At 40.3% G+C, this 25,430-nt stretch overlaps 2 protein-coding genes and 2 non-coding genes across 16 annotated transcripts in view; 3 read left to right on the forward strand and 1 right to left on the reverse strand.

The window, feature by feature from the left end:
• Positions 1–14: 14 nt before the first annotated feature.
• EEF1B2 (eukaryotic translation elongation factor 1 beta 2) lies at positions 15–2,901 on the forward strand. The gene is made up of 6 exons (XM_019726895.3): positions 15–469; positions 928–1,050; positions 1,647–1,773; positions 2,031–2,097; positions 2,464–2,589; positions 2,702–2,901. The coding sequence occupies exons 1-6, from the start codon at positions 390–392 to the stop codon at positions 2,854–2,856; spliced, it is 678 nt and encodes a 225-aa protein (XP_019582454.1). The 5' UTR covers positions 15–389; the 3' UTR covers positions 2,857–2,901.
• On the forward strand, positions 1,872–1,950 carry LOC141568082 (small nucleolar RNA SNORD51). The gene has a single exon (XR_012491089.1). It is a non-coding gene; the product is annotated as a small nucleolar RNA SNORD51 (small nucleolar RNA).
• On the forward strand, positions 2,235–2,368 carry LOC141568095 (small nucleolar RNA SNORA41). Its single transcript, XR_012491104.1, has one exon. It is a non-coding gene; the product is annotated as a small nucleolar RNA SNORA41 (small nucleolar RNA).
• A 2,763-nt stretch (positions 2,902–5,664) lies between the features above and the next one.
• Positions 5,665–25,430, reverse strand: part of CMKLR2 (chemerin chemokine-like receptor 2) — a 46,091-nt gene continuing 26,325 nt past the window's right edge. For 9 of the 13 annotated variants that reach the window (XM_074340914.2, XM_074340921.2, XM_074340912.2 and 6 more), the window contains 2 exons: positions 21,286–21,356; positions 5,665–12,589 (listed from right to left, as the gene is read on the reverse strand). In XM_074340914.2, coding sequence (XP_074197015.1) covers positions 11,494–12,561 — 1,068 coding nt within the window. In that variant the 5' untranslated portion in view covers positions 12,562–12,589; positions 21,286–21,356 and the 3' untranslated portion in view covers positions 5,665–11,493. The remainder of the gene's footprint in view (positions 12,590–21,285; positions 21,357–25,430) is intronic. The other 4 variants (XM_074340925.2, XM_088794559.1, XM_019727079.3 and 1 more) reach the window with 1 other exon arrangement.

Consider the following 25,430-nt stretch of genomic DNA (forward strand, 5'->3'; position numbering starts at 1 on the left):
AGTTCCGCCGGAAGTGGCCGGGAGGCTACGGCCGATCTACTTCGGTCATCTCCGGACCTTCAAGGGGCGGTTCCTGTAATTTTCGGAAGCCGTGGAGGTACTTCTATAAGAAATGCCCCTTTTATTATTGTTTTTTTCAAACACAAAGAAAAGCCTAGGGATAATTTGTGGGCCGTTTAATTCAGAGACCCGATTTTTATGGTGAGGTATGAGATCGACGTACTTTGACCTTTAACCTTCGGCCGGGTGCGACGGAGGGAAACGCCTCCGTCTCTATATAAGGAATTTCGCGGCGTTTTGCGGCCTTTTTTTTCCCCTCAGTGCTCGGCGCCTACCGCTTGAGCTTCTTTTTCACCCGCTGCCGCCCAGCTTCAGGGTCAGCCGACGTCATGGGTTTCGGAGACCTGAAAAGCCCTGCCGGACTCCAGGTGCTCAACGACTACCTGGCGGACAAGAGCTACATCGAGGGGTGAGCGCGCAGTCTCGGGCTGGGGTCGGCGGGGTGCCGCCGATAGCACGTGGCGCGGCCTCCGCCGCCGCTGGAGGAGAGGAAGCCGGGCTCCAGGCCCCTCCTAGTGGAGGGGGCTGCGAAGAAAAAAGGATCAAAAATGTGCCTTCTTCTTCATTACTTCCTTGAACCAGGTTTTTCCTGGTCTTTACTCAGTTAATGAATGTAATCCTGTGTATCTACGTTAGAGATTGCAATCTTTGAGGTCTACTAAGTAACAGGCATTTCTCAGGTAGAACAGATGGTGTCTGACCTTAAAACAAAACTAAAGCAGCCTAGGTAGCCCGGTAACAAATGGGTGAGATCTCACTAAGTAATTTGACAGATGTAGCTTTTGTTACTTATTTGATGGTGTTTGTGGCTTTTAAAGGCGCGTGTGCTTTTTTTTTTTTTTTTTTTTTTTTTGGTATCAATTGCAGGTATGTGCCATCACAAGCAGACGTGGCAGTATTTGAAGCAGTCTCCGGCCCACCACCTGCCAACTTATATCATGCCCTGCGTTGGTATAATCACATCAAGTCTTTTGAAAAGGAAAAGGCCAGGTAAAACTACCTTTGTAGTTATCTGAAGAATAGACTGCTTTCTAAGCTTTAAGTCAGGGCTTTCACATGACAGAAGTAGACCCAGGCAGCATTAGCTTTGTTGGGATATTGTGAGATAAATTTCTGTCTGACTTTAGAAGGCCAAGAGACTGAAGTCCTCCATTTTTTCACAGAACAGGTAGAACATGGACAACAGCAATTCAACCTTTCCCCACACTGCCCTGCCAATGTGCCTGTTCCTGACCTGGGGGGCCCACCTCTGGGGTGAGAGGGTGGCTCATTCATTCAGTTCTTGGCCATTCTTCTGAAACTACCAACAAGGGTGGAAGTTTGGGGAGTGGACTCCAATTCACTAAGAATGGAATTGAGCATACTTAATGAGATCTCAAATATTCATTCTGAAAGAGTAAATCATAGTGAGTATTGAATACAATGTCACATACTACTACTATTTCTGGGGTGAGGAGTGAAAACGTAAAAGTGCTTATCTGGGAGTGTTAAAGGGGGTCTATTGATAGTAATGAAAATAAGTTCTCACATTTTCTAAAAAAGGACACTGTACCCGCCTAATAGTTAAATTTAAACTTTCTTTCAAGCCTGCCTGGAGTGAAGAAAGCTTTGGGCAAGTATGGTCCCGCTAATGTGGAAGACACCACAGGAAGTGGAGCTACAGATAATAAAGATGATGATGACATTGATCTCTTTGGATCTGATGATGAGGAGGTATGTAATAAGTGTATTGTGCTTACGCACCAACTAGAGTCAGATTACCTGGATTTGAATCCTGGCTTCATTTTATTTCCTACCTTTAAAAATTCTCACTGGTTACATGATGAGTAAAATCAAATCACCATCTTTCGGCTGAGCTCGTGATGGATTTGCTTTTTTCTGATAAAGCTGGTCTTTGTTGTGATGACCCCATGATCTTGAAGCTGAGGAGCAACCAGCTTTGTGAAATGTATTAAATTGTTTCTTTATAGGAAAGTGAAGAAGCGAAGAAGCTAAGAGAAGAGCGCCTTGCACAGTATGAGTCAAAGAAAGCCAAAAGTAAGTCAGTTTATGATTTGTGTTTATTTTCATTTCATAATGTGAGTAATCTTTTTCAAAGAATGATCCCCAAAGTGACTTCTCACGTTCTCTGACTAGGTCAGGATTTCAAAACCTATAGAAGTTGTTCTTAAAACTTCCACAGCTACTGGTCTGCAGCTGTTTTTAATGGTGGCAGTTGTGGCATTCCTCTGTGGGAAAGAAACTGTTACACCACTAAACACCTCTTTCTTAGCAAAACAGAAAGTGGGCATGTGTGTGACAAACAAGATGTATCCTATAGTTTTGTGTGGCTAAGGAGATAATCCATTTTGAAACAAATTAATTTTGAGTATTTGAATAATGCTGTTACTTGTACTTTTTTAGAACCTGCACTTGTTGCCAAGTCTTCCATCTTATTAGATGTCAAACCTTGGGATGACGAGACAGATATGGCAAAATTAGAGGAGTGCGTCAGGAGCATTCAAGCAGACGGCTTGGTCTGGGGCTCTTGTGAGTTCAGTCTTTGCTTTTCTTGAAATTGGCATCTGGAATTTGCATAGTTTCAACCTTCGCCAATCAATAGGACTTTTCTAACTAAGATTTTTGTTAATGTTCTTTTCAGCTAAACTAGTTCCTGTGGGGTATGGAATTAAAAAACTTCAAATACAGTGTGTAGTAGAAGACGATAAAGTTGGAACAGACATGCTGGAGGAGCAGATCACTGCTTTTGAGGACTATGTGCAGTCCATGGACGTGGCTGCTTTCAACAAGATCTAAAATCCATCACGGATCATTACCCTTAAATAAAAACTTGAATGACAACTCTTGGCTCTTCAGTCTTTTAATAGGAGGGTAGTATAGCTGGCCCTTGAACAACATGGGGGGTAGGGGGCTCAACCCTCCCACGTAGTCAGAAATCCACACTTACTGATTTCCCAGAAACAAGTCCCTAGGTATCCACAGGAGATTGGTCCCAGGACTCCATGGATGCTCAAGTTCCTTACATAAAATGGCATGAAACAATGCGTGCATTGAGCCCTCTACATCCACAGATGCAAAACCTGGGGATACAGAGGGCCAGCTATACATTTTTTAAAACCTGCGTATAAGTGGACCCACACAGTTGAAACCTATGTTCAAGGGTCAACTATATTCCTTCAATTTTGAGAAATTCGGTGAATATGTAATTCGTAATATAAATTTGGGTCAGCATTCTTAGTTACACGTTTAGCCAAAAAAAAAGGGAAAACTTAAAAACTATAGATCTCAAATAGATTTTATAAACTAATAGAAATGGACTTTGGTATAATTCTTGTATGTATTCCTCAGGAATGTATGGTGATACCACTTTTACCACAATATGTCAAATTTTCATATTTGTCCTGTATTTAAATCAAGGAGCTAAAGTTGGGAAGATTTTGGGTGAAGAAATTAGCCCTACAGGTTTATAATGGTTCAGACCTTGGGCTTTGCAAGGAAGTAACAGGGAGCTGATTTTCTTCAATGGGAATGTTGGAGTACTGTAAAGAGTCATGAGTACCTTAAAGTACCACTTTGAGCACCTCTTGTAATTGTAGAAGTCAAATGTGACTTGTATTCATCTTTTGTTACTGGTATATATTGAGTATTACAACTTTTATAGTTATTTCCTTAAAATGTGTACATTCTTTTTGGCACCCTCTGTATTTACCTTTGCAGAGATTCATCCCATTCCATTTCAGTGTCCAGCTGTCCTGGGAGTGAGCTTGTCACTGCAATTGTCTTAAAGGCTGAAGGTTTTCTTGCCAGCATTGTGCCTCTGTGTAGGGAAGGGAGAAATAACCTGTTTCCCATAATCTGTGAATACTTACATATACTTATAAATCAAGTATTTTGAGTTAACTTTTAACTTGAATTCCTCTCTGTAAAAAGATAACCTGTTTCTTGTGCTTTTTCTATATTTTATTTTCCCAGTCTATAGTTTTCCATTTATGTCTGTTGCTGAGGAAAACTGTTGCTGAGGAAAACTTTTCCTCTACCCTCTTAGATTCTGTACTTGGGGAGTGCAAATTAAATTGACAAGAGCTTAGCAAAAGAAAAGTCACATTTAATCATTTATGTAGGAGAGTTCACAGAAAAATGTGACAAAGATGAGGTTAGATTTTGGGGAGTACATACTACCTTAGTGGAAGGGGAGGACAACAGGGCACTTAGAGGAAAACGAAATGGCTTTTTGGAAAGATAATGAATGGTCCTGTAGGAGAAATGATAGGTGATAATACTTTTGTGATAATGTCTATTTAGGTGTGGGTGATGTGGAGACTTAATTTCCAGTGATAAAAGATTAAGAGTCAACCTCTGCTTCTGGGGAGGGGATTTATGGCAATTGAGTTATTTTGAGTTCCTTTAGGAGTTTACCTGCTTTTAGGCAGGTAAGAAAATTCTGGAACTCAAATGCCTCTGCTCAAAATAATTTGTATGCCATAATAGCATATTCTGGACCCTTTCACTTCTCTAGATTTCATGAAAAAAAACAAAACGAGTCAATACAGTGCTTAGGATACAGTGCCAAGCACATACTGAATAATATCAATTACAGTATTTGCTGGATAAACCAAATATTTGGAGATAAAAGGAATTAAAGTCTGCAAATGTTAAAATAATGCCTATTGTATGTAGGCTGTTAAGGGAAAACATTAGGAATGTGTTTTGAGTAGCATTATGTCCTGAAAGGAAGATTACATAGGTAATTGATTCCCAGGCTGTGTGGTTCACAAGCCTAACTTGGGTGTAGAGGTGGGTGGACGTAGGTGAGACATTGTACGCTTTAGGAAATCTGATTGAACATATCGCGGTAGGAGAACAGTAGGATTTCAATACTGAGGTAGTGCTACAGGTAAATGTACTCAGGTGAAGGCAGTATGTTAAATGATAAGTCCTGTTAACAGTTGCATATTAATTTGAGATATACATGTAACATTTGATTTTTTTAAACAGTTTTTATAAAAGCTTGGAAATTGTTGACCTCTAAAGTTCTCATTTTGTAGTCTCTAGACCAGAGGTTAAATGATTTAAGGTCAAAATTTTCCTAGCAGAACCAGACAGTTCTTTTTTCTCTCTCTCAATCTGATTTTCTTTATATGTGACTACCTTGAATGTGGGATATTGTTTAAATTCTAAAGAAAAATTATTCAATCGGGTATGTATGTATTGATGAATAAAATCATCCTCGCTAAGCAATTCAGTCCCACAGACCCCATTGGAAAAATCACTGGAGAAATTTTCAGGTTGTCATCATAAAAGCCAGCAGAGGGCAGCACTTCATTTTCTGGAGAACCAGAGAGCCTGTGGATTCTGGAAATGCTGCTAAGGAAAAAACTAGTGTGAATAGTAGCCCAAAATAATTCACAATCATTGACATGTTAAAGTGACTGCGTACTAAATCGTTTGACCAAAATGTTAAATATTAAATATTAATGACAAAGTAATTATTAAAAATTTAGTTAAAGAGTTGAAATATTGGAATAGTCAGTTCAAACCACAACTGTCTTGTAAATCTTAAAAAGATAAATGATGAAACATAACTTTAAAAATCTTGACTCCACGTCCTTGAATAAACGATATATTTAATGGTATCTTAATTTTATATTTTAAAAAATAGATATTACATTAACATAGTTCAAAATTCAAGAGGTTATACAGCGAAATCCCCTGTCCCCTAGGCCTCCCGTTCACCTCCATAAAAGCAACCAATATCATCAGATTCTTAGGTCTTTTCAGAGCTAGTCTAAGCATGTGCACAGACTAAGTGCAGCATGCAACACAAACTGAGCACCTTGCATTTTGTTCATAGAAATAAACTTGGATATCTTGAAGATGATCTATATTTTAGATGTTCCATATCAGTACATAAAAAAGCTTTCTCTTTTAGCAGTTACATAACCCATTGTCTCATATCTTATTTAACCAGGCTATTGGATTTTTAGGTTGCTTTCAATTTTTTGCTATTATGAGCAGTACTCATATCTGCGTGTGAGCCAGTATACTCAATGAACTGCTTTTGAGCCAGCAGACTAGGAAGGCATAGGTATACATAGAGAAAGACATTTTTTTCCCCCGTTTCTGGCTTTGGAGTGGAAAACAAATTCAGAGGCCACCTCTTTTTGCAAGCCCCCTAAGTGATTATAATCACTGAAACCTTGTTTTATTTTTCATATTCAGCATCCCCAGCAAAGGGCAGAGCACAGTGAGGGAATTCAAAATGATTCATTTTGTATCACTATGTTAGATGCTATAAAAATAGTTATGAAAATTACTATAGGGAGGTGGTTCAAACACACAAAACTGTGAAGTATGAGTCATTTTGTGATTGAGCAAGCGATCCAAATGTTCAGCGGGTCGGGAAGGCTAGAATTGAAGAAACATTTTTGAGAGAAATCGGGGCTTAAGCTGGATGGACCTTGGTCAGTTTGTTAAAAAAAAAAAATGTTCCAGAGAGAGAATGTTCCAGGACGGTGTTAAAGGCAGAATGATAAAGGCAAGAATGAGAATAGATATTTGGGAGGCAATTCAACCAGTTTGGCTGGATTCTGCAGTATCTGTGATTCGGTAGGATGGGGCCAGGGTGAATTTAATAGGCTGGCTTGTTCTGTGAGGGCAGTGTGGAACCTTGATGGTTTCCAAGCCAGAGATAAAGGCAGAGCTCTGATCTGGAGACAGTGTGGTTGGAAGCAGGTAAATAAAAGGATTTATAATCCTAACATAAATGGGAATGACTAAATTATGGTATATATACTCAATGAATATTTTATAAGCTTAATATAATCACTGAAAAAAATAATGGAAACGAGCAACATTGAACAATGCTTGATGTTTTCATTGACTATTACTATCAAAAGATAAGCTTATAAACAAAGACAAAAATACAAAAAGTTGTATTAGTGTTTTGGAACATATGTATAATTTTCTTTTTCCAAACAAATATAATTTGGTAATGGCAATTATTGCCCTTAGGATAAAAAAGTAAATAAAAAAAATACATACCTCACATACATTGTCTAATTTAAACTCCACTGTAAGTCTAGGAGATAAGGCAGACACTGTTATCACCATTTATAGATAAGGCAACCCTGAAAGATGACATGCCCGAGTATTCACCTAGTGAGATAGGAGGAACTCAAACCCAGGGGTTCGTGGGCCAGATGATGTGTTGGTAATAGAATGGGAAAAGTTCTTCATCCCTGAATTTAGACAGTCCTATTACATCAGGGTAACCCTCGCTTCATAGCTTCAGTTAGGAAGAGTGAGCAGATAATATCACATAAGGGTAAACTTAAAATGGAAATTTGAGACTGAGAAGCAGACATTCATTCATGACATACTCTCTGTATGATGATAATAGTTGTGTTCAGGAAATGTGCCAAATGAGAGTGTCGTTTGGAATGTCATTGGCCTGAAGAGCTTTCAGGAAAGTAAAATCAAAGGAAAGTATCCATAGACTTCTGAATACTCATCGTCTAAAGAACTACCATCCGTATGGAAGAATAGTGAAGAACTATGGATAACTCTTCAAGCCTGGCACACACTGAATCTTCTGTCCTCACTTTGTCCTTAAAAAATGGGATTATTCTCTTTTCTGTGCACAGCCCATGTTTTCCAACCTCTGTTCATTCGCTCTTGTTGCACCATCTACCTAAAGCAGCCTCTTTTCTCGCCTGCACTTTGTTAAAGTTGTAGTCTTTCTTCAAGATGCACTTCAAACACCTCTTTCAGGAAGTCTTTTATTCTACTCCTTCCTGTCCCTTGCAGCCTCCCAGCACATAACACTCTTATAGCACTTATAAACTATCTTGCTTTAAATTCTGTGTAGTTCCCTTATGCTTCCTATGAAATTTTTATGTTCATTTGAGGAGGAAGGGCTCTAACATTCACTAAGCAGTTGCTATGTCAGAACATGCCAGGAGTTTCATTAAGTATAACACCAGCTAATTTTGATCAGGTATTATGTGTAGGGCTAAGCACTGCTTTTTTAAGTGCCTTAGGTAAAACCCTATGAATACCTGCATCAACTTGTTTAATTTTCACAAGAGCCCCATGTGGCAGGTGCTACTATTGTAGATTATCCCCATTTTGCAGATGGGGAAAACTGAGGTCTTGACATTTGAATTAATTTAGCCAAGGTCACAGAACTATGATGTGTTGGAGTCATAATTTAAATCCAGGTATCCCGCCTCCAGAGGCCCTGGGTCCTAGTCCTAAGAGCTTCTTTTCATTGAGAAAGAGGCAAGTCAGTCTCACAAGGTTGATGCCCTCCTCCCTGAGCATCCTAGGATTCTTTCCTGCCAACTAGGAACTGAGCCCCCTCGCTTCCTCCCCAAATTGCTATACTGCCTGTCCTGCCTCCAGCCCCTCTTTTCAGTCATTCATCCTGCTTTTGGTCATTAGACCCCTGGAGAGCCCCACTACCCAGATTCCAACTGCCAGGGGAGGAGGCTTGGAGTCCCCAATCCTGGGTTCAAGTGTGTGTCCTATTTTACTGCTTGGATCTTCCCTCAAACCGAGAATAAAAAATTAACTCGTTTCTGCTGGGAGGTGCCTCTACTGGTTGCTACTACTATCTACTAGTGGATTCCTGTCACATCCCCACTATCAGCTATTTTAAAAGCCACTAAAACTGGAGTTCTTAGCCTGGGGGTCTAAGGACTCCCTGATATTTTATGTAAAAGCATTTTTCTGTAGAAAGGACCCATGACTTTCCTTAGATTCTCAAATGAATTCAAAGTTCCTCTAAGACCTTTGCAGACATTCCTCAAAGCATTTTTCTTTTTGGAAGATCCACGCCTCATATCAAACATAGGAACATAGTGAAAGCCCATATTAAATACGTTTCTATATAATTATTAAGTACTTCACTTGACTAATCGACATAAAAGCATATATTTTATAGACATGTAATTAAGTACTTATTCATTTTGACTTTTCAAGTTTCCTTTTTGTATTCTAGAGTCAATAATATTTTTTGAGATCTCAAATATTTTTATGGGCCCTTGGAAAGCTCACAGGCCCTAGATACTGTGCCCACTGAGCCTAATGGGATAAATGGCTCTGCATGGATTCTCAACTCACAAGGTTAGGAAGCACCACCCAGAAATGTAACTTCCAGAATACCACCTGCTCCTTTCATTTCCTTCTGCCCTTGGCTGTTTAATCTCCTTCCTGCTCCTCAGCTTTCCTCTTTCTCCCAGAGTCTTGAGAGTCTCCATTTGCTCAAACTAAGGTAAGCCTATGAAGTTCTCTTCTTTCTTGGATCCTTCAGCTTTTCTCCTGATTCTGGAAACCCAGGGCCTTTCCTCAAGGGTCAATGGGAACTCAGAGTAAAATATCTGAAAATCTGGTGGTGGAGGGGGCAAGGTGAAAGGCTGCACAAAGGGCCAAGCACTCACAATGAGCCTTCCTCACCCTGCCTTCCCTTAACCCACACTGGATATGGCAGAAACCTGGGAATCGAAGAACTCGGGATATGCTTAGCCGTGCCATCCATTGTTTTGGAATAATTGCCAAAACCAGATTTGATTGTTTGAGGGGGTTAACAGGAAAGGACATAGGCAATAAATGATCTGGTATTTATTGAGATGAACGAAGAGATGAACTAAAAAAGGGTACTAGTTCAAGAAATAACACATTACCCCTCACAACTTTCAAAATAAAATTGAGAAATTATGAAAAATTAAATGTTTTTAAAATTACCGCGAGTAGCAGTTCGTAGTCACAAAAGCTGGAGATGTCAGCAGAGACAAGGGATAGGGACAGGAACTCTAGGGAACCCCAAAGACAAGGACATAGATTTCCAGTGTTCCTTCTCTTCGACAGTGGATGCCATCTTGTTCCTCTCTGAACAATCGACACTTCTCTTGCCTCTTACGGCACTTATTACTGTCTGCCTTGTTTTAGGATTGTTTTGATGCAAGTTTAACCTCGTTTTCTAAACTGTAAGTAGAGGGATGCATTTTGGCATCCCTCACAGTATCTATCTACCTTGATTCGGAATGCCTCTTAGATACTCATCGATTTGCTAAAGGGATAAATGAATAGAGGTCAAAATATCATTACAGTCTAAAATGCAACACATTTGCCTTGACTTAAAGGTAGGCTTTATTTGGCCTTATTCTGGTGTCTATATATAGTTATAGGAATAAAAGGTGGAAATACATTAATATGTCATACATGCTTTCTTTTCCTGAAATCATTCTGAAATTGGGCTGGCCTATCTACTACTACTACCTGAATGTCAGTGTTTATATTTATAGCGATCTTATACATATTTGCACATGCCCAGAATTTTCCAAAAACTTTCATATTTCACTTGATATCATGAAGGAATAAAGATGAGAGCATATCCCCATTGAGAGGGAGGGTCTATGCCCTCTCCTCTTGAATCTGAACTGGCCTGTGACGGCTTTGACCAACAGACTACAATAGAAGTGATACTGAGTCAGTGTTGTGCATAGTTTTTAAGAGGACTAGAAATGTCCACCTTGGTCCCTTAGAGCCCTAAATTGCCCTATAAGAAGTCTCACTACCCTAAGACGACACGTTGCAACAGATATATGAAGAAAGGAGAAAAGAAGGGAGGAGAAGAAAGGACAAGAGGGGAGTGGGGGGAAGGGAACAGAGGAGAGAAGAAGGAAGGGGAGGGGCGGGGTAGGGAGAAGAAAGGAGGGAAGGGAAGGGAGTGGTCAGCCAGCCATCAGCTGTTGGAAACCTCAGCCGTTTGGGTCATCCCAGTCCACTGAGACTCTAGATATTGTGAAGCAGAGAGAGGAATCTCCCTTCTGTGCCTTGTTTGAATTCCTGACTCTCTGAATTATGAGCTATAATAGTAATAAATGGTTTTAAGCAACTAGATTTTGGGGCAGGTTACTAAGTATTAAAAACCACCGGAACAATGTTTTAAACTACTACAAGCAACTATTAGTTTAATTCGTAAATGTATATACAAAGATTACATGAAATAAAGAAATGAAGTGCACGTGTTGCATTTTAGACTTTGTCTAACAGGTGACTTGTGCAAAATTAAAGTGAGCTTACGCAAACATTTTACCATTTTTTGAAAGGAGTGAATCATATATTTAATATAAAGATTTAGGACTTTAAAAAGTTATTACAATTTTTAAAATATAAATGATATTGCCTCAATAGCGGTGATTAATTCACTATGGTGTAACTAGCAAGAATGACACAATTTAAGTTGCCGGGGGGAAAAATGAAGATCTTTCCTAACTTTTACATCCACACAAAAATGTGATGCCAATAAAACTGACCAAAAACAACAACAAAAAGATATGGTCAGCTCTGTATCTTGGAACCAATAATTTGAAAGCATCTGTCAGGGGACCCACACAAAAGCCTTATACTGATTTGTGGACAAGTAGTAATTCACTGGGCTGTTTCCAGGAGACACGGGTTCTTGGTTTCAGAGTTCCTGAGCTGTTCACTCACCGTGCCAGAACAGCTGACTTCCCACAATGTGTACTTAAGTATCTCAGCAACCGAGGCCTGAAAGCGTGCCTGGAACTTCTTACTAATTAGGACATAAAGGATGGGGTTCAAGCAACTATTGAGGAATGCTAAGGCAGTAGAGAGGGGGATTCCGGCCTCCAGTACCTGGTTGAAATGGCTACTGTGGTGAATCGTGAGCTCCCAAATGCTAAACAGGTGATAAGGAGTCCAGCAAATCAAAAAGGCCATGACTACAGCCAGGATGGTCCAAGAATACTTACTGGAGACCAGGATGCTTCGCTTCTTCACCTTGAAGATGAGACACAAATAGCAAATGCTCATTGTTAGTAAAGGGAAGAGATACCCAAAAATAAATTTCACCCAGGTCAGAACATGGTGCCTCATCAATGCGAGGTCACGGTCATGCTTATGGAAATTGTTATAGCAAACAGTGTGGTTATTGAACTCCAGAGTGTCCCGGAAGTATAGGGCAGGACCACCCAGGAGAGAAGCCAAGAGCCAAACAAGTATAATAACTATCCGGGAGCTCCTTAGGATTCGGTGCCGATGAGATACGACAGGATGGATCAATTGGATATAGCGGTCCAGGCTGATAACCATCAGGAAAAAAACACTGGCAAACATGTTCAACTGGGCAATGAAGGAATTGGCCTTGCACAACCAGAGGCCAAAGGACCAGTGGAAATTCATGGCCACATAGGAGATATGCAGGGGCAGGAAGAGGAGAAAAATGAAATCCGCAACAGCTAGATTTAGGAACCAGAGAGTGGTAACTGTCTTCTTCCACTTGAAACCCGTGAACCAAATGACAATGGCATTTCCAGGAATACCCAGAACAAATACCAAACAGTATAACACCAGGGAAATCCAGTGGACAGCTTCCAGGGGGACCTTCTCCTCCAAATCAGGCTCTGGGGAGTAATATTCCAGGGAATAGGAGTAGTTCTCAAAGTCTTCAAATAATGTTTCCTCTAGATCTTCCATGACCTTGCAAAGTGGAGAATGAGGAAATCTACAGAAGCAAATTTAAAAAGAAAACGTTTAAAAGAACAAAAAGTGTGCAGTGAATAAGAAACATAAAGATGAAAATATTGCATCTTATAAACTGAAAGAAGTATATTTCTTAGTAGCACGTGTGATTACTCTCTAGATGTCTGGGTCTTGGTGGACCTCATTTTGCACTGACTATTCTCAAAGCAGTGAGAGTTCATTTTTGTAAAGTACGTATTCAGTAAGTGCTAAATTAACATGATTGACTCTACAGGTGCATTTCCTCTGTCCCTAATGCTTGTAGGGCTGACCAGAGAGAATCTAACATTCAAACGGCATTAACTAGGTTCTTCCTATGCATTATTTTATGGAAGATGCAAAACAAAACAAAACATGAATGCTTATGTCACCACATGACTTCAAAATCCTTATTTGTATCCTGACTTCTTAAGCTCCAGACATAGATTTCCAACTGCTTTCTCAACCCATCCACCTGGATGACACAGGCAAGCACTGGAGATTTTTACCCACTATATTGGTCCCACAGGCATTTTTATTCTATGTTTACAAAGGCAAACACATTCACCAGTATTATACCAATATGGAAGGCTTTTCAACGAAACGGTATCTTTTGAAGTAAACTTGACTATGGCCTTTTAATCTCTCCATTAATTGCATATTGAGTGCAGTTAAGCTTTATTTAGACATTTATTTTACTGAAATTCCTTTGTTTTGAATTGATTTGAATTAATTCTTTTCTACATTGACAACAAAGAACTGACTTACTAATCAGTCTTATTTTATTTTTGTCCATACCAAATTTTATCTACTACAATTTCACCCAAAGTAAGTTTTCTTTTGTTGTCTTCTTCCCCCTTCTTTTGTCTTATCAAGGCCAGTTTTCCTGGGTTAAGACTTAAATGTCAATATTTCCATCAAAATAAAGTTTCCTGGGTGCAATGTTAGCTTTAGCAATTTTATTTTGTATTTCTTTTTGTTAGTATTCAAAATCAAGTAGAAAAAAAGATTAATAGTTGCATTCATTTCATGGAGCTACAATCATCAGTGGGGCAAATATGTAAGATTTGGGATTATAGTAGGGTCAGAATAAAGAGGTGAAAATATCTTGTGTTGTTCATAGGCATCTCACACTCAAATGACTAGCACGGAATTCATCATCCTATCTTAAATTGCTTGAGGAATCTGGCAAAGCACAGTTAAAAAAAAAAAAAATGCAATTCATTAGCATCCTCCTAATCCCAGACCCAGCCACCTTCTCTTTATGTTTCAAAATTCGACTCAGATGCCACCAGTTCTTGGTAACATTTTCTGACATTAGCTCAGCCCAGATAATCATAACTTTCATTATAAATAATGGTCAGTGTTATTGGGAATTCACTAGGTACCAGGCATGTGTGATCTAATTTGATGCTGGAAAGCATCTTACAAAGTAGGTAAGTACTATTATTCTTTGCATTTACAAGAAAGGCTACTGAAGCTTGGAGAAGCTTACTGACTTGCCCAGGATCACACAATCGATAACTGGAGAGTCGGGATCTAAACTTAGATCTGTTGGACCCAGAGCCTGAGCTCTTAACCAGTACAACATTCCCCTCTTCCGTCATGTGATTGTATTATTGTACTTCACACGCTATGTTGTCATCGTTTTATCTTTAATTTCTGCCCTACCAAACTGTGAACTCCTCGAGAACAAGGACCATCATTTCCATACCTCACAGTGCCTAGTACAAGTCTTAACACACATATCATAGCACTTATCAGGTGCTTAGCATGTGTTTAATAAATGATTAGCTCTGCCACGAATCCTGTTTAGGACTGAATGTAATTTGAAAGCCTCAGGTGAGAGTTGGTGAGTTCACCCCTATGTCAGTGTGGCTGCCAGAAGCTCTCTGACCTTGACTCTCAGCTCTGTCGCCAGGATCTTGGCTTGTTCCTTGACACCAAGTCCTTTCCTTCATGTGTCCTACTCAAGTGAACAAGAATTGGCTTCTTTCTTGCTTCTCTATTCTTTCAGGCCTGGGATCTTACTCTGCTTTCTTTGCTCCTTCTGATGGCTGCCCCTCCACAGGGTCAAATCCTTTCCAGCCTCGTCTCCAACTCTGTCTTGGTTTTCTGTCTGTAGTCTAGGTCACCCTTACCTTCCTGGTGCCTGTGACCTGTTCTTTTAGGCTATTAGCAATTCTGCAGCCAAATGTTAGTCTAGGCCCAGGTGTTAGTCTAAATCACCTTACCAAACTCTAGGCATTAGTAGAAGGAACCTCATTAGCCGAGCACAAAAACCCACAGAAGACCCCTAATGGCACAGAACCACTATCCTCACCAAAAGTCAGGAGCCTCCCACTTCCCAAGTCATTACTGACCCTGCTGAGCCAGAATGACCACAGTGCCTGTGAAAGGACACCAATCGCCCCATTGCCCAATTCTCTTGGGGTGAGGAGAGATACCTTAAGGATGAGTGATCTATCTGAACAGAATCTCTTCAAACAGAAAGCTGAACCAGAGAGATTCCTAATCTTCCCGAAAGCAGATGATAAGATGCAAAGACAAGTTCACGCTTGGAGAAGGATCTTCCAGAGGAGCTGAATGCTGCCCAGCTGAATCCTTCATGGGAAATAGAAGCTAGGAATCCCTCTATGGCTTAGAGCAGATGTTTTTGTGTGGTGTTGACGGTGAGGGGTGAGGGTGGGATGGAGAAGAGAAAGAAGTAAGGCACAATTCAGTGGCTGTCCTACCAAGTCCCTGGGGCAGACAGTTAACCCTTGAGGGCCTCACTATTTAGTGATTATACCTTGTTTGTATAATGCTTTATCGTTTACAGGCACCTCCAGATCTAATGAAGTCTCACTTAGTCTTACGCAAATATCTAGAGACTAACTGTATTAGTTTCCTAGGGCTGCTGTAACAAAGCACCCTAAACTGGGTGGCTTAACATAACAGAAATTTATTGTCTCAAAGTCTGAAGAAATCTGAAATCAAGGTCTAGGCATGGTTGTTTCTTTCTAAAGGCTGTGAGGAAGAATCTGTTCAATGCCTCTTGCCTAGATTCTGGCGGTTTCTTGGCAAACTTTGGCACTCCTTGGCTTGTATCACCCCGATATCTCCCTTCATCTTCACATGGTGATTTCCCTGTGTGCGTATTTGCGTCCAAATTTCCCCTATTTATAGGGGCACCAGTCATATTGGATTAGGACCCACCTTAGGGACCTCATTTTAACTTCATGACCTCTGCAATGACCTTATTTCCAAATAAGGTCACATTGTCAGATACTGGGGTTTAAGACTTCAACGTACATTTTTGGGGGCCACAATTCAATCCATAACATTAACCTGGAGTTGGCAACCACCATTCCTGTATCCTGGTCATTCATTCATTCAGCAAATATTATTAAGTGCCCACATTTTTCAGGCACTATTCTAGTTGGTTGGGATTCTTCACTAAACAAAACAACTATGTCTTCTCTCTTAGATTTTTAGAACTTAGATATTTTACGAGGAGCTACATAGTAAAAAATACACATTAAAAAGAAAAATTACGTACCATGTTAAAATGTGGTAAGTGTTGTAGAAAATCGGGGAAAAGAGAACAGGATAAAGGACATGCGAGAGGTGGTTTTGACTTTTAATAAGGTGGTCAGATGACAACTGCAAAAACTTGAAGGAGGTCAGAGAGTTAGACACGTGGACATGCTAGGCAAGTGTTCAAGGCAGAGGGAACAGCCAGTGCACTGAAGAAATACCCTTTTTAACTACGGTGACTGAATATGGGGGAGTTTTTGCAATTGACTCTGGTGCGATGATAAGGCTCCTGCTTTATAAGATAATGAGGGGTGGATCTGTTTTCACAGATTTAGATATCCTCTGCCCTTTATTTCATCATTTAAATGTCCCCAGGGCAGGTGGCTTTAATGGGTGTCATAGGAGCAGATCTTGAGTTGAGATGATATCAGACCTATACTGTTTTAGCAGAGTTAGATGTCCTCTGCCCTTTATTCCATAATTTAAATGTCCCCAGGGGCAGGTGGCTTTAATGGGTGCAGTAGTGCAGGTCAGGAGACTGGGATTTGGGGGGAACTGAAGAGCCGTGGCTTTGCCTTCAGTGCACAGCACCTACTCAGTTCTAGCCAATTGTTTCCATGTGGGAAATGAGCACTCGGGCTGCCAGAGTTTCTGAAGAATGGCTGGATATTTATATGGCTAAAGTGAAAGGTTTCCAACTTCTACATGACTGTTCTGAAACAAAATAGCTGCGGGTCATCCTCAGCCCCACTCCAAGTTTGTGACCCCTGGGGCAGGCAAGCTCTTGAAAACTTTGAGCTTTTCAATGGTGAAGAAGGAAACTATCCATTAACAGGAAACAGAAACACCAATTGGCCTCTGTTAATGATTATGCCCCTTGGTCCCGGAGAGACAGCCGTAAGATTTAAAGCTACTCAGAGACCTCTCCAGAAACCTTCACTTTAACCTTCTCCCAATGGATATAGGAGATTGGCTATAAGAGTTGGGACAACTCTTGTTTTCTCCAGGAAAAAAAGATTCCACGGACAAGTTCTTAACTTTATTGGGTTTCTATCAGAGTTATCAAGAAAGGCCCTGGTAAGAAAAGCAAAATAACAAATCAGCACCTAGGACCGGAGCTATTCTTCGCAGCTGTGGCAAAGCTCCTGGTCCTGAAGAGGGAGTGGTGAGTAAACTCACTGAGAAATCACCCTCATCCTGCTTTCCTGCCATCTCTGGTTAGAAGACCCCATGTCCCTGCCTCATCATTGCTCTAATTCCCACAGTTTGGGTCTTTCACCTCCTGCCTGTAAGCTGTGCTCTGCCATAAACTTGAATTCAACCACGTTCCTCGTTCAAAGCATAATTTGGCAATCTTCCTGATGCATGGCCCTACTTCTACCTCATTCTCTGATTTGGGTGGCTCGGTTCTTGCGTCGTCTCTAGTCCTTGGCCCCAGGGTTCTGGTTTTGAATTGCTGTACCTTTAGTTCTTTCCAGTCCCCTGGAACACCCTGACTCTGCTACCACATTTCTGTGACTCTGTTCCTTCACTCTCTTCTAGGCTCCATGCTTGTGCTTCCACCTTGGAGACACTACTCACCTATTACCCCAGGAGGCATTGCCCTGACACCAGTTTCATCCCTTCTTACCACCAAAATCTATACCAGTGGTTCTCAACCCAGGACAATTTTGCTTCTCAGTGGATATTTGGCGATGTCTAAAGATATTGTTGGTTGTCACAACAGGAGATGGGAGAGGAGGGATAAATGCTACTGGCATCTAGTGGGGAGAAGCCGAGGACGCTCCTCACCATCCTGAAATGGACAGCACCCCACAGGGAAGAATGATCTTGCCCCAAAGGTCAACGGTGCCAAAGTTAAACCTTAACCTACACACGCTGAGCCAAGTCTAAACTCCTTTCTTTTATCTCCTGCTGCTGAACCTGCCTTTTTCCTGTAAATACTCTCATCATGGAGCCCTGGCTCAGCCTGGTCTGGTCCATCCCACTACCACCCAACCATGCTTTAAAACTGTTACAAACTGTTGATCTGTGTGTTTAATTTGCAAAAGTATTTAACAATATTTGATGTGGATGCTAATATTTAAATATCGGGAGATTTCACAAAAAGATTTCAATGCTGAGCTTCTCTTGATAGTTTATATTACGTTAATAATGGACCTGCATTTCCTATAGCAGCATCTGCATCCCTCTGTAGACAAAGTATGTACTCCCTGATTTGCCATGGTCAACGTCACTTCCAAATCACTCATTTACGATACTCTTCAGGATGCTGTCAGCACTTGAATTTGCAATCTTTGCTAAAACTGTACCTTGTACATAGTAAGAAATAAAATAGTTGAAAAAATTAAAACTGTACACGAGAGTGCAAATGAAGTGTGTGATAATGCAATCTCAAAATAATATCTGCAATTTCAAAGAAAAATGTGGTCTACAAAGAAAGTTTACTATCTTCTGCATTTTTGCAATTTAAAGTTAAGGGCCTAAATTTAAGGAGATGTATTTATAAAATTATAAAAACTGATATTCTGCTGTATCATCAATAACGTTGTATTATACTTATCTATTAATTCTGGGTAAGATAAGAGAGAAAGGGCAAAAAGATATACAGGAAAAAAATATGGGGAAATTTGTCCCCAGTTTAACCATATATATGTGGTTATATATATGGTACATATGATATATATATATAGACTATATATATATAGACTATATATATAGACTATATATATATCATATGAATGAAAACTCAGAAGTGAAACTGGAGGGATTTCTGGGCAATAGAAAGGAGCCTTGTTGGGCAGTAACCAGAAATGAAGATGGATAGTGGGCAAAATTAGGTCTTTCAATCCAGGTTTAAAGGAAGCATGGTCATTTATTCCATAGGCAGAGTCAAACTGTCTTAGCTGGCAGTGACTTCCCATTGAGATGTCATATAGGTTTTTCAGTTTGGAAGGGCTTGGAGGAGCAGAGTAACAATGCCAGAATGAGGCTTTTAGACATGACTGAAAAGAGCAAATAGCTACTGTATTTGTCTTAAACCATATGTGGTGCTGAGAGGCAAATAAATAATTCTGACTGAAATGAAGGCTCGTAAAAGCCTACATGATCAGAAAGTCGTTTGAGTAGCCTCTTAAGTAAGTGGTAGGCTGCGTCGTACACATGAATACACGCAGGTCCACCCAAGTCGGTTGGAAATGTGTGAAAATGCTTGGTGTGGAGTGAAGTTCTGAGAACCATCCCTGAAGTCTGTGGTTTGGCTTCCAAAGAATGTGGAGAGGCATGTTTACTGCAGAGATTCAGCCGCTGTGAGGACGCACTATCCCTTTCCTGGGTTACATTTACCAGATACTCAAGTAGCAAGTGTCTAGTGCTGGAGCTCAGAACTATTTATTGAATTAAACAAATTGGTTTCTGATCTATTCCGATTTAATAGACGGGAAAGCTGAAACTCTTTTCTGAGTAAACAGATTTCACCGCAAGTGTTCTGGCAGAAAGTGTAGTGATAAATAGTCTAAAAAAAATCGAGATGATCTGGGGAAAGGACATCTGGTAAAAATGTGTGTCATTAAACTTTTCAGTGTGGCTTTAAACAAGGCTTGTCTTTAGAGGGAAACATTTTGTTTATCTACCTTGACAAAACACAAAGATTCCTTCTGGCAGAACATCTGGTGAATGCAGAGAGGTTTAATTTCATTCCACAGTGTTGAGTTAGATGGGTTTTCATTGACCACTGCAAAAATGTATACCTAACAGGATCTTAAGAAAATTTAGGCTCTAATCTACTTTGAACAGAGAGAAAGAGTCAATGTTGCTGACCTTTGTCAATGGGGATCGCCTGTGTAGTGTTCCCCATACACCCTGGTGAAAAAGAACTCAAGAGCTGCATGTCTCCTGTGAAAACCATAGGGCTCCTGAGGGAACATGCATTTTGCTTCTGATTGATGATAGGAATGAGTTGAATGAATCAATGAACATGAAAGAGAAACTTTCTGGTGAAAACCATAGATGGAAACTTATATAGTCAGCACACTTTATTTTGCAAGGGCTGTCTTAGGGAAGAGAGATTAAAAAAACACACACAAAAAAACATGTGTGCATGTGTGGATGGGTAGAGGAACATTTGGGGGGCACTGATCACTATTTTCCACTATCAAATATAAACTTACTACACCCCAGATTGTACTCAAGATGTTAGCACCCATAGACTATTTTGCTGCCCTTTGGATGAATGACCTGTGCTTGGAAGGTGTTGAGGCATAGCAGTGTTTCGTAAAGATTCCCCATTTATTCACCCAAGGGAAGCAAAGGAGCTCTAAAGGAAACTGAAGGTTAGGTGTGATATTGATGGCTACTGCTGATTGGGAGGTAGTAGAACCGTGATTGTAGATTGCACCCTTCCACCCCAAGCTTGGGCATAGCCTAACCTTTAATAAAGAAGTATGTTGCTTAGCTGTAGCTCCCATGTTGTTTACTGCTTAATGCTAGACATTAAGAAAAATGACAATATTCCTTGGCATATTTGAAGAATGGGAGTTTTTTGGTTTAACTAGAAAAGAGACAACAAAAAAGGGGAGTGTTCTGGCCTTTGAATGTCATGCTTCAGCATTAGGATTTTACTCCATTGCCAGTTGGGAGCAAATAAAAAGGTCTGTAGGAGGGAGTGACATCACCGAATCTTTGTTTTTGTAAATATCATCTGGTAGCAGTCTGGGAGAATATTGCCACGATTGAGGCCAAAGATGGAAGGGCCTTAGGCAGTGAGAGTGAGAATGGAGATGAGGGAGAGATATTTGAGACATTTAGGAAATTAATAGAATTTTTCAGGAAGCTTAGCTAAACAGTATAACCTTCACAATAACTTTTCTTATTGAGTTGGCATTGAAAATGAACCTCAGATTAAAAAGCTCACTAATTTCAGTTATACAAATGTTTTATTCACTTTTAAAGGCAGTGGGGTTGGGCTAGAGAGTTTTTCTTTCATGAAAAAAAAAAAGAAAGAAAAAACAACTGAATCAAGTGGAAATGAAATGAGACCTATCGTCACTCTGCTGGGATCAAGGTCTTTTCATAAAAGGCACTTGCAGGCTGACCAGCACGTCTAACCCCCCACCCCATGCTTCACTTGGACAGTTTAAGAAGAAGGCACAGCATGTATTTGAAAAATCAACGCCTACTTACACACCAGTTGTTCTAATGCTCCACCCAGAAGACAGTGTCCCCACTTGTACAATCTGTGTGGCTGTTAATTGCTGGGAGAGAAGAGTGAAAGATTAACCTTGTGACAGATAAACTTAGGCTTAATTCCTTTGCAAGACCTTAAGATAACTAACACAGGTATTATTTCAGTATCAGGCAATAAAGTGGTCTCTGGACTCTGGAACCAGAATGGCTCCCTTCAAATGCCAGGCCCCCTTCTTTCTGGTTGTGAAATCTTAGACAGATCAACTACTACCTCAAAATCTCAGTTCCCCCCTCACTTGTAAAATGGGAATAGGGACAGTACTAAGTCATGGGGTTGCTGTGATGGTCACGCAGAAATCCTCAAAAGGTGGTCAGCTCAGTACCTGGCGTATAAAGCGTGCTCAATAATTGCAGGTTGTTATAACTTGTTTAAGACTAAAAGCAGTCCACAACAAAGGGGAAGGTAAAAGGAGAGTGGGATTTCTTTGTGTTACTTCATGAGAAGGGTAAGAAGTTTTCAGTAGAGATTTTAAAGCTCATTTTGTTGGGTGGCTGGTTGGCTCAGTTGGTTAGAGTGCAGTCCTCATAACACCAAGGTCACCAGTTCGATGCCCACATGGGCCAGTGAGCTGCGCCCTCCACAACTAGATCAAGAACAATCAATGACTTGACTTGGAGCTGATGGGTCCTGGAAAAACACACTGTTCCCCAATTAAAAAAGAAACAAAACTCATTTCATTTTGCAAGCTCCATATTTTTAAAAACATTGAATGTGTATGGAGTTCAAATCGTTAGATGCCTTCTGAAGCATTTGAGCAGGGGGAGTCTCTGTGTCTAGCCTCCAAATGCCATTATTATCCCCATATCTGGACAAGGGTGGTATGAAAATAGAATACTGTAAAGCATTATATTCTCTTACTTCTCTCTTTTAAGAGACCTATTTGTTCACCTTTGATTAAAGGATATAGTCCAGGTCTTTATCTCACTTCTCTCCAAATATTATCTAGAGTCTGAGGAAGAATCACCATCATGGACAATAGAATGTTTCAAAGCCTTGGTTATAGCAGAGAGAAAGCCCCCAACCAGTATTTCCTTGAAAAGGGATGTCTATGTGTACAAGTCATGTTTTAGCAGGAAGGATGTGGACACTGAATTTGAAACCCTTGATGGCACAGGACCTCTATTACTTTATTCATGTGCAGCCTAGGACTAGATAGCGACTGGAGATTTGAATGGTCCCAATTTGTTTTAGGTATTTTCATTCATATAAACAGCCAAAACCAAAACTTTACTCCTTTTTAAAGTCTTCTGGGCAGTGTTACATCTCCTAAAGAACTGATTGTGGAAGCAGCAGTCACCACAGTGTATAGATTACAAAACATCTCATAAGATACCACCCATGGTTTAAAAAAACTGTTTAAAGGTTGACTATGACTGAGTTTGTCTGAGTCTAGAATCTTGAACATGACCTGAAATCCCTGAAGAAATATGCTTCAGAAAAGTCATGGACACGCAGCGGAAAGTTTATACTGCTACCACAACATACCGCTTTCTTTTGTTTCATCATTACTTGGCACTAAAGATATTTTGGGTCTCAGTCACTTATTGTCAAGGACATTTACAGACGTCTAGGGGCAATACCCAGTTTAGGATGGAAAGCAAATTGGCAGCCATTATTTTCTTATTTTAATTTATATTAAGATATTTCCTTTCTTAAAGAAAGAGAAGGCTTTTCTCCTAAAGGAGAGGAATGAGTAGTCAGGAAACGTGCAGAATATACTGAAATTGTAGCCACTTCACTAAACAATACTGTTCATTATGCAGAGAGGTAGTAAGGGAACTTGGTGAGGGGGGTGGATGGGAAACTTGTTTTGGTAATAGTAATGTTTTTTTCAACGCAGCCACAAAAAAGGGGGGACAACATTTCTAGAACTTCCTCCCATTCATACAAGATTATGCCTGAAAATATTTTTACCTTCTATTTCCCTTTGGAGGACAGAGAAGGGAGTATAGGATAAAATGTAGTCGTGGAAAATTATGCACAAGTTGCCTGTTGATCCTCACCAAACAATGGGGGGGCCAGAATTATTATTGTGATGGTTTAAAGACATTCATCATGAACCCTTTTAATTGTTTTATGGTAATGAAAACAAAGCTGGCAACCACGTCATTCAACTTTGTCATGGTCGGTCTGTATTAAGAGTAGTTTGCTGAAGTCTGTGAAACAGATCTTGGGAAGACCACTGGAACACTACGCAGTGCAAAAGAAAGGGCTCAGGAGACTGTGGGAACTTCAGATGATGTCTTTGCTGGAAGGGTTGAAGGAATCGCTGAGAAAGAAAGACTTAAGGAGTCTGATAGCCGTTTTCAGATACTTGAAGAGGAGGAAAAAGCAAGTCATTTATTCTGTGTGTTTCTAATGTTGGAGCTAGGGCAAAAAATGTTGGCGTAATTGCCAGGAAAATTTTGGCTTAGAAGCAAAAAGTTATAGATGTTTAAACTGGAGAATTTTAAAAACCGACCAAATAACAAACCAAACAGATACATCACATTGGGTGGGCCCTAAGGGGTTTCAGGCACAGCCTGAATGACTGCTGGGTGGGGATATTCTAGAAAGTATTGATGCATGTGTAAAGGGGCCTTTATCATCATCCTTTAAGGGCAAGAATTTATGAAAATAGATAATATGTTTTGAACCGTTATTCTCTACTGATTAGGAAACTGAAGATAAGGAAAATTAAACACCTTGCAAAAACCATTCAGTTGGCAAGTTGGCATGGTTAGAATTCTTACCCAAATGCCCATATTCTTAACCTTTAGACACCCGAAGTACAAGAATCCTTTCTCAAAAGTGTTTAAAGCAGGAATGACACTGAATTCAGAGAATAATTCTACTTTTTTTTCCCCTTAGAGTTGTACCTGTGGCTGAATGAAAAAAACAAAACAAACAAAAAAATTAACTACTCTTCCCTACAAATGAGGATGACTAAATAGGAGGAAGCTCAGAATCACAGAAGAAAAAGAAAGCTACTTTGGTTCTTTCTCAGACACTTCCTCACCTCTCCCCACCTCCTACCCCTCCCTCCAGGCCCAGTGGAGCCCGCTTGTGAGAACAGTTTTTACCTTGGCGCTCCTTCCTGTCATAGCTACATGTTAGTACTGTGTGAGAGGCCCACGCTTACCCAAAATCTATTCTACCCCTGGGGCTGGTTCTGACTCTACTGTTAAAGTCACTGCAAAATGTGGAAAAGTAAAGAATCAAATTACCAGACCAGGAACCTAAACCAACTCCCATCTAGCCCATGGCAGCTGGATTCTGAGGACATTCAGGCAAATGCATATTCTTTAGTGTTTCATAGCAGGTTGAGTCCCCTTTTGGTCTCTCTTGGTGAACTGGACCACACATGAACCTAGACACCTGCATTTGCCCAAGAACTTCTCCTTTCCTCCTGGAACCCACTGTGAATTCTTCTTGGCCTTCTAAGGGCAAGGGTCCTTTCAAATAGTGAATATCCAGATCCTGGCTGAGTATTTCAGGACATGGGCGAGAAAGAAAAAAAAAAATCAAAAAGGAGAAGAATCCTTTTAAGCCAGTTTCTACTTCCAAGCAAAGCCCTCCAGCGACTCAACGCCACTGTGAGACTATCAGGGCTCCATTTTGTCCTCTGCCTAGCAGAGCCCTTGAAGGAAACCGGGTTCTTTATGGGAGGGAGCAGCATCTCTTGAAGGTTAGCATGACTCACTGTCACATCTCGACTTTTCCCCCATGCTCTTCAGTCTCAGTTTCTTGTTAAAACAAAGGAGAGCTATTTTATCTCAGTTCACTACTATGGGTAGTTTGTGATCTATGTCTAACATTCATTCTATACTCAGGGATTTCTTTACAATTATCCCAGCCATGGGAATATTTTCTTGTTGGTTTTCCCACTGATCCACCCAAAAGTTCAGATTGCATGACGTAGGGCCAAGATTAGGGTGAGGCAAGTGAGGTTGGGTCACGCAAGTGCACTGTCAGGTTCTCACTTTGCTTAAAATTGTGATATACTGTTCAGCATGGATTTTTTTGCATTAATTTTGATTACTAAGTTTTTTTGCACCTGTTATAATTTTGCCTCAATTGCCTCACCCTAGTTCCTGCCCTG

This window comes from Rhinolophus sinicus, chromosome 17 (assembly GCF_057876585.1).
Source record: "Rhinolophus sinicus isolate RSI-liver-muscle chromosome 17, RSI-T2T, whole genome shotgun sequence".
Lineage (NCBI taxonomy): Eukaryota > Metazoa > Chordata > Mammalia > Chiroptera > Rhinolophidae > Rhinolophus > Rhinolophus sinicus.

What these genes read in the sequence shown, in the direction of transcription:
- EEF1B2 (XM_019726895.3), top strand. Translation starts at nt 390, where the DNA reads ATGGGTTTCGGAGACCTGAAAAGCCCTGCCGGACTCCAGGTGCTCAAC. An exon ending in TTGGATCTGATGATGAGGAG is followed by an intron (nt 1,774 to 2,030) that starts GTATGTAATAAG and finishes GTTTCTTTATAG; the next exon opens with GAAAGTGAAGAAGCGAAGAA. An exon ending in CGGCTTGGTCTGGGGCTCTT is followed by an intron (nt 2,590 to 2,701) that starts GTGAGTTCAGTC and finishes TGTTCTTTTCAG; the next exon opens with CTAAACTAGTTCCTGTGGGG.